This window comes from Aplysia californica, unplaced genomic scaffold, assembly GCF_000002075.1.
Source record: "Aplysia californica isolate F4 #8 unplaced genomic scaffold, AplCal3.0 scaffold01377, whole genome shotgun sequence".
Classification (NCBI taxonomy): domain Eukaryota; kingdom Metazoa; phylum Mollusca; class Gastropoda; order Aplysiida; family Aplysiidae; genus Aplysia; species Aplysia californica.
In genome coordinates, this window is record NW_004798647.1 from 12141 (window position 1) to 20736 (window position 8596).

Here is an 8596-nt window from a genome sequence, read left to right on the forward strand (position 1 = left end):
GAGAGAGAGAGAGAGAGAGAGAGAGAGAGAGAAGGGTAACATTTCTTTCGAGCAGTTAAGCCGTTATAGCCTGGGACCACAGTATACAGGTGCAAAAATCACTCAAAGACACAATATCAGAGGAAAACTATAAACTTTATTCGACACAGAAATCGGCATGAAAAACATAAGACAGGAAGTGCTCACACACAAATAATGCACTGATTTATCATAGACATCAACCACTGAAATATCTTAGGCCAAACATTTCCAGGCTCATATCTCCCTTCATAAACAATCTTAGTTATCAAACACTCATTCTTTGGACAAAACTTATCCACCTCACAGAGCAAATACACTGGGAGTTCGCTTACTTAAACCAAAATCTGCAAGACCATCAGATCTTCGGGGGGATTTGTAAGCGTTTTAGGGCACTCACAACTGCATAAGGTCGTATGAGTGTGCGGGACACATTAAGCATGGTCGTTGTTTGTTTAGAAGATGTTTTACGGCGCTCGCAACTGCATAAGGTCATATGAGCGCTAGTAGATTCAAGGAGTTAAAAGAGAGTAACAAACATAAAAAAGAAGGAGGGGAGATAAGGACAATAAATGTTTGATAGGAAAGAAGAAGCAAACCACACCAGAGCACCCGCCAACCTCCCACAAGCATTGTCAGTTGAATTTTTTATTTTGCTCGGGTGGCGGTCGAAGCCTACTCTAATCGATTTTAGATCACCAAGGGATCTTTAACGTGCACAACTTGCACACAGGACCTCCAAGATTTTAAGCCCTTGTCTGAGAAGGCTAGGAGAAGATCTTTCCTACCAGAAGATCAGGGCTGTGGCTGAAAGACAGCAGTAAGAAGATGCCAAGGAGTAGCTGTAGAAAGGCTGCAGAAAGAGTCAGGAGCCCAGAGGAGGGGGCAAAGGAGGTGAGGGGATGGGGGGCAGAATGTGGAGACGAAAGCACACGACAGAGCATTGCTAGAGAGCAGGAAGGAGGTGAACAGAGACAATTTTAGAGAAGAAAATTTTTCCGTCGCTACCCAGTTTCTAACCCAGGACCTTTGAATGAAAGGCGAACACCTTAATCTTTAGGCTACGGGAGCCCCCAGATCTTCTTCAGTTAAGAAAACAGTTAAGAATGGTTGCTCAAATAGAGTTTAAAAAATAGGGGAATTTATTTTCTTCTGGTTTATTGCAGTATTTAGAATAACAACAGTGTTCAGTTTAAGCAGACAGCACTGTATATTCTCCCAAATACTTCTTCAAATATTCACTGGAAAATGTTACCTAAAAACAGGGGAAAAAACTGAGATACTTGTCATGCTCCATTTATTCCCCACTCACACAGACACAACCATTTCACACCCATACACATATACACCCACTCACCAACATAAACACACATGCCCACTCAAACACATACACACTGACATAAATACACATGCACCCACTCACACAAACACACTCACTCATCACATACAAAAGTATACCCAGTCACTCACCCACACACACTTATACACTCCCACAAACTCACCCACTCCCATGTACCGTACACACACACACACACACACACAAGCACACCCACACACACAAAATCGCTCTCCTGCACACTTCATTCATCATCCCCACTGTAAGCCATCCACGCCATGTCGTGCGGGTTGATCATTTGTTCCAGAGCTTCCCTGCGTTGCTGCCTCGGAGCCTGCAAAATAATGACATCACTAAGGACAACGGGCTGCATGTGGACTGTCCACTCACGCACTCCATTCTCCCCACATAAACCTCACCCTGAAAATTTCTTGCAAATGTCGGCATTCTCAGAACTACAATTATATATTAGATGTCGGCATTAGACCTACAATAGAACAAGTTCAATGACAACGTCTTTTCCTTCTTTTTTATAAAAAAAATGAAGGCCCATTGACACAAACTAGATCATTCCGCATCGCTCAGCGCTTTCAGTTTGCGACAGTGAAGGGCCTAACCGCTACACAATAGAAGCCAGTACCTACTCCCCTCCTCACAAACAAAAGAGTTTCAGTGGATTGCCAACATTTGAAAAGAAATTTGCACGAGGTTAAACTGCATATGAATAGAAATAAAAAATAAAAAACTGAAATTACGATTTTTAATCTTAACCTGACTATTTACAGTTGTGCCCCTATGCCTCGGCGTAATTAAAAATGCTGTAGATAACTTAAAAACAGGACTACTTTCAAGATGTTGCTATCCCTAGCATGAGATGACTGTTTTAGTTTTAGTAAGAGTATTACAATATAGGTAATAAAAGTGCCAAAGCTTGATTAGAGGAATTACTCGAAGAGAGAGTATTATAAAAAGGAAAGAAAAAGAAGAGATAAGTACGATAGATTATACATTTGATAGGAAAGAAGGAGCAGACCACACTAGAGCACCCGCCAAAAATCCACAGCTCACAAACTGCCGAGTGATTTCTCGGGTTTTTAACAAGAGCAGCTCACCCCTTCGTCTTCGCCGACTTTTTCCCGGCCTTCTCGGCCATGGCCATGTCGCTGCGGCTGTCTGTGACCATGACCTCTTCGATGTCCTGTTGCTGGCTCGTCTTGATCGTCTTCTTGATGTTGTTCACCTGGGAACCCAGTCACGCACACATGTCATCAATATTGTTTGTTTATCGGTTGGTTTGTTTGTTTGTTTAAGTTTTAGTTTTAGTATGAGTATGCTCTCCATCTACTTCTGTCCTGGGCTCTATTGTTGGCGGCCTAATCTCAAATACAGGAAGAGAAATGATGATGATGGTGCAATGATGATGATGATTTCATTAAGGCACATAATTTCTCATGGGAATACAAGAATGATATGATAATGGGCTAGACAAAACTTTTCAGCTTTGAGGAAATGATAAGTCACAAAAGGTAAAGGTATGGTGTATATCATCCTCATTGCAAGCAATCTACTTAAGACCAAATTTTGAGAATTTTTTATTTTTACACCCTCCCAAAGCTCTATCAAAGAAACACCTTTCAACATCCCCAAAAAGCAGTTTAATATGGTCAGGGCTCACAATTTTCTTGCTTTTCGTGATTCCTGACAGGAACAACACGACAAAAACTACATTTTTGTCTCTGACGTTAAAAAGTACCGACCCGAACGGACTTAAGTGGATTGCCCGTGACATCGTCGATAATATTGTCTCTTCTCCGATTCTCAATTGCTGAATCTGGGACAGTCCCGGGAAATTACCGACAGCCGGTAACCCTGCACCTATGGCTCAGGGGAAAGAGTGCTTACCTCCTGTTCTAGAGCAGCCTTGAGCTGGTTCTGTTGCACCTTGCAGTTGTTGGCTCGGTTGATCTGTTCCTCAATACTCTTCAGTACTCCTTCACACCCGTTACACCTAGAGGGGGGGGGGGGGGGGCGTAGTAGGTTTGGGGGGGAGGCATGGGGAAGGGGGAGGAGGAAGAGACATTATCTCATAATTCTTCCATGAAGGCAACATCCTCTTCTCACCTTAAAGAAAATATGTTGCATAAAGTAAAGCATATTTGAGGTTAAGTTTAACACCCCTTTCAATATTACGAAGTTATGTAAGAAGCATGACCTCCAAATTCAACGTCAGCCATTGATAGGAAAGAACCAGTTGGGTAAAGAGCCTTGGAAACTCCACAAAATTTCAGAGTTCAGTAATGCCAGTCTGCTCCATAGTCCAGCATGGTAACAACTGAGCCAACAGAGTGTCCTAAAATGACAGTGGAAATTCTATAAATTAACCCAACATCATCGACAATAATAATAATAATAATAATAGTTATAACAATAATGATGATGATGATGATAATAATAATAATATAGTAATTATAATGATGATGACGGAGGAAGAGGTAGACAGGGCACACACTGACCACTGCTGTAGGACCACAGTGACCTCTGACAGAGCGTTCTCGTGGATGTCCCGACCGATGGCGTAGTCAATCTCCAGCTGCTGGTTTTTCTGGTCCAGCTTCCCGTGGATGATGTCAGCATAGATGACCTCGATGATCAGGTCCTGGGAACAGACACAGACATTGTGCTAACTTTAGCAGTTCATCACATAAAAAATAAGACAATGATCTCATTTTAGCAGTTCATCACACAAAAATAGACAATGATCTCACCTTAGCAGTTCATCACACAAAAATAGACAATGATCTCACTTTAGCAGTTCACCACACAAAAATAGACAATGATCTCACTAAAGCAGTTCATCACACAAAAAATAAGACAATGATCTCACTAAAGCAGTTCATCACACAAAAAATAAGACAGTGATCTCACTTAAGCAGTTCATCACACACAAGCTTATCTCGATAAAGCAGTTCATCAGCCACGAACAGATTTTGATCTAACTTTAGAAGCGCAAGTCATGCATGCACGCACCCACACACAAATCTCACTCAAGTTATTCATATCACACACCCACATTGATTTCACTAAAGTAGTTAATCACATACACAAACACATAGTTTTCACATAAGTAGATTATCACACACACGCACACACATTGTTTTCACTCAAGCAGTCCACTTCTTCTTTCTTATCAAACAACTATCGTCCTTTTCTCTTACTTCTTTCCCATAAAACATCTGTCGTTGTTATCTCTTCTCTTTTCCTATCAAACATTTGCTTTCCTTATTTTTCTGTTCTTTGTATGTCACTCTCCAGTAACACCTCTAACCTTCAGCACAGATACAAGAGCTGTACAACTTTTACGAAAAACTTAACTAAAACCATTCCCACAAAGAGCAAACAGACAAAGACACAGCAGTACTCACCTCCAGATTTCTCACATTCTCCATGGCGAGCTCCTCCAGTAGTACAGAGTACGGGATACACTGTCGTGGGTTTGGGTTTTGGGGTTTTTTTGGGTTGTTTTTTATTTGTTTTGTTTTGTTTGTTTGGGGGTTGGTGGGGTTTTTTGGGGGGGTTTTTTGTTGGGGTTTTTTTTGGGGGGTATGAGGTTATTTATTGTGTGTGTGTGTGTGTGTGTGTGTGTGTGTGTGTGTGTGTGTGTGTGTGTGTGTGTGTGTGTGTGTGTGTGTGTGTGTGTGTGTATGGAGACGGGGTGGGGGGGGCAAAAAAATAGGTTCAATTAATTGACAAGCCAGAAAATAGCACAATAATAAACCACACAACTGAAAAAAAACAAATAGTACACACAGGTGCCAGTAAAGGAAGGGTGGGGGGGTTGTGTGCTAATAAATATACTCCAGACTCAAACACATGTGTTCATATAGACTCAAGCAAGTTAATAGAAAATACAGAGGGAAAAAAAAAATGGTTTCTTATAACCACTTATGTTATTTAATTCGTAAGTATCTTCATCTTCTTCCTCCTAGATATGTATTTTCTTACTTTATTTGATATCCGATTCGTTCAAATCTTCTCCTCCTAAGACACCTACCGTCTTACCGCATCTGATTTGGTCTTTCCCAGACACACATCTGCTAACCACTCCATGACAAAAACAAAAGTTTTCTTCAAAATCCTCCAAAACAAGTATGAGTTTAGGGGAAAAAATCGTAGTCTCCAGAACCCCCCAGAAGATTAAGATTACATGGAAAATTGAAAGGGGCAAACACACATGAATACTAAATACATGCAAATAAAAATGTGTATATTTACATGCGATTCATGATAAGTAGCCGGAAATATTACCATAAAAATATCCCAAGATTGAAAATGTGTATTATCACATCATTTACAATAAGTTGCCAATGACAAATGAAGACGGATTTCAAGAAAAAAAGAATTTGATTTAATGTAAATCCTATTGGGTTCTCTGAGGGGTAAAAGAAATAAAAATCGGAGACCAAGAACTCAATTGTAGTGGTTGGCAGGTCTTCAGACACCAACCTTCTAACCCTACCCGTTCTGCTCTTTTCGTCAGACACCTACCTTGCTGCGTGTGGCCAGAGACACAACGGTCAAGTGTCTTAGCTTGGTCAGTTGTGTCTGTGTCAAGTCTGGCAGCTGAGCTTGATTGGCTGAAAAGTAACAAAAGAGTTTTCTGATCGGCTGAAAAGTAGCAGAAAAGTTTTCTGATTGGCTGAAAAGTAACAGAAGAGTTTTCAGATTGGCTGAAAAGTAGCAGAAGAGTTTTCTGGTTAGCTGAATGGTTGAAAAAAAAAACCGGAACATGTTGCTGATTATCTCAAAAGTAATAGAAGAGTTTCCCGAGAGACTTTGCAGATTGGTTGAAAAGTAACATACGGCAAAAGATTCGCAACCCAAACAAATTCAACAGAATAGAAATGTCAGTGGGAGAAATAATTCATGTTCTATTTTTTCTTAATGTTAGAAAATCGATACTTACGATAAGCGGGATGGTGGAACAAAATTGTTAGAAAATTGACACTTACAATGACTGTTAGTTTGCAAAAGTTAGGATATATATCCACAACAACGACAGACAGTAGCAGCCGTAGCCGTTTCCCACCTTTGTAATCTTTGTAGGTCCCGTAAGCAAACACTTGCAGTAGTTGGTACACGGAGGCGTGGGGTCCGGACGACAGCTGAAATTTCAAAAATAAATTTTGTTTTAATGTATGTAATTTTATACCCCCATAGACACAATTTGGATCATTTAGGAAGCTGGTTTTTGACCCTGTCTATGTGTCCAACCCGGGCTGAGAGACCCGATAATAAAAATCCTCCCCACAAGGAACGTTCTAATTTTATCAGAGTACTCTGCAGGTTTGTTTAATGATTGCGCATTATAACGATTGTAAAAGCTTGTTATGATTGTAATTAATTGTTCAAGTTTTAACCTCGCACTGCAGACAGAATTCAGATCATTTATGATTATATTTTTTTAAGAGTTGCCTCCACCCAGCCTGTCAGGATCGACGTATACCTCTTGTACATTGGGCAGGTCAAGAAACTCCCCAAACACGTAGACGTTCGGTGAGGCCATGGCTTGCGTCAGCACACTGGCGGCTCCAGCTCCCTTCGCATCTTTCAGCAGGAGAAGGAACGGCTCCATGGGGTTCCCAGATTTTTCTGCACTCATGGCTTGAAAAGAAAAAAAAAAAACAATACGAACATGTGAAACTACAGTTGAAATTGTTCTCGCCGGTCATTCATTGTCGACGAGAAAATTGGCCGTCTTTTACAAGTAGACATCTTGGACAATGAATGTCGATAAAATGGAGAAAAAAATGCAAATTGGGAAAGGGGGAAGTGGTAATTTAGACAGGTGATCATCTTGAACGGGTAGCCATTAGATTAGACCAGGTATGACTGAGTTAGTAAACATTAGCAATGGATGCATTGTAAACATTGATCATGGTAATGGTAACTTCTAGATCTAGATCTAGTCTGATGGCGATGGGTCGCAATCAATCAAGGAATCAATGTTACTGTTACTTAGACTCAGCAAGGTGAGGCTTAGGTTAGAGGATATGTAAATGTGTCCTTATTAGCCATAGGCATACTAGAGTCAAAGGCAACAGATTTGTGTGACCACACTCATGTATGAAATGTCTAAAATGAACAACCATGCCCATGCCATCATGAGACTAGAGTGGGGCTGACTCAGCAGGCAGCAGTCAGTCAAAAGAGGACTCTAGCTTGGCATAGAGTAGACTATATCATATCACTGCAACAGGTCATGTTACACAACAAGGTTAAAGTCGATATATGTTATTTTTATACATAAAACTAAAAAGATATAATCTAGATCTAGAGTGCCAGGCTAGAGTGCCAGGCTGTAGACTGTAGTAGAAAAGGAAGTATGGTACAAAACAATAATAAAAGTGAAAGTGGTGGTGATCGTCCAACAATAACAATGGCAACAACAAAGCCAACTCGATTACCAAACCTTCTTTAGATCTCCTAACCAACCTCTTGAAAGCACTACTGTTTTCGGTATAAACAAAAGTAATGTTCTCACTTCTCTGTTTTGTAGATCAGCTCTCTCCTGCTCCAGGCCTTTGGTTGTCGTGTGTTATAAGTGAGAAGTTCACTGTCAAGTGTGGCCTTCTCGGGTGAGACAGACAGCTTTAGCTAAACAAAACAAGTCTATTCACCGGAACCGGAAGCTAACAAATCTATGTCAGATTTTGTAAAGATTTACCATTCAAACTTATATCGAAGGAAAACACAATTGTATAAATTATGTATCCTTACTAAACCTGCTCTTTACAGTTCTCACAGAACTCTGCTTCAATATTGAAAGCCTAAAAAACTATAAGACATTTAGTACTAACCCCTATTGAAATATTAAGAGCTAATGCAAAGTTGAACGGACGGTTACTGAGTAGAGACAAGCTGGTATCTACAGCCGGCTTTTATTCAAGGGAAACTACTACAAAATTACATCATGATGAGGCCCTACTTTTCTTTCCCCTTTTCTTGTTGTTCATTGTGCATTGTGCATTGTATTCTTTGTTAATATTCGCAGGACGGTTTTTTAATTTTTTTTTTTAAAGTTGTCTTTTTAATAAAATCCGAAACTCAAAGTTTAGACTTTACAAAGAAATTACTGTAGTGCTCAACTGAGTCTAAATGCTCAACTGTGCAATAAGTTCAAAAGTACCGACAGAAGATACAAGTCAATATAAATTATAAATGACATGGACTAAGGAAACGAAA

The 8596-nt window shown here is 40.2% G+C and overlaps 1 protein-coding gene across 3 annotated transcripts in view; it reads right to left on the reverse strand.

Annotated features, from left to right (window-relative positions):
* Positions 1-1017: 1017 nt before the first annotated feature.
* The window catches only part of LOC101847167 (COP9 signalosome complex subunit 7a), an 8834-nt gene continuing 1255 nt past the window's right edge, over positions 1018-8596 (reverse strand). Inside the window, exons 1-9 of one of the 3 annotated variants that reach the window (XM_013090631.2) lie at positions 7896-8112; positions 6858-7015; positions 6441-6516; positions 5900-5988; positions 4777-4836; positions 3868-4010; positions 3257-3362; positions 2467-2594; positions 1018-1707 (exon numbers count right to left, since the gene is read on the reverse strand). In XM_013090631.2, coding sequence (XP_012946085.1) covers positions 1599-1707; positions 2467-2594; positions 3257-3362; positions 3868-4010; positions 4777-4836; positions 5900-5988; positions 6441-6516; positions 6858-7013 — 867 coding nt within the window. In that variant the 5' untranslated portion in view covers positions 7014-7015; positions 7896-8112 and the 3' untranslated portion in view covers positions 1018-1598. Of the gene's footprint in view, positions 1708-2466; positions 2595-3256; positions 3363-3867; positions 4011-4776; positions 4837-5899; positions 5989-6440; positions 6517-6857; positions 7016-7895; positions 8113-8596 lie in introns of those variants that run through there. The other 2 variants (XM_035973538.1, XM_035973537.1) reach the window with 2 other exon arrangements.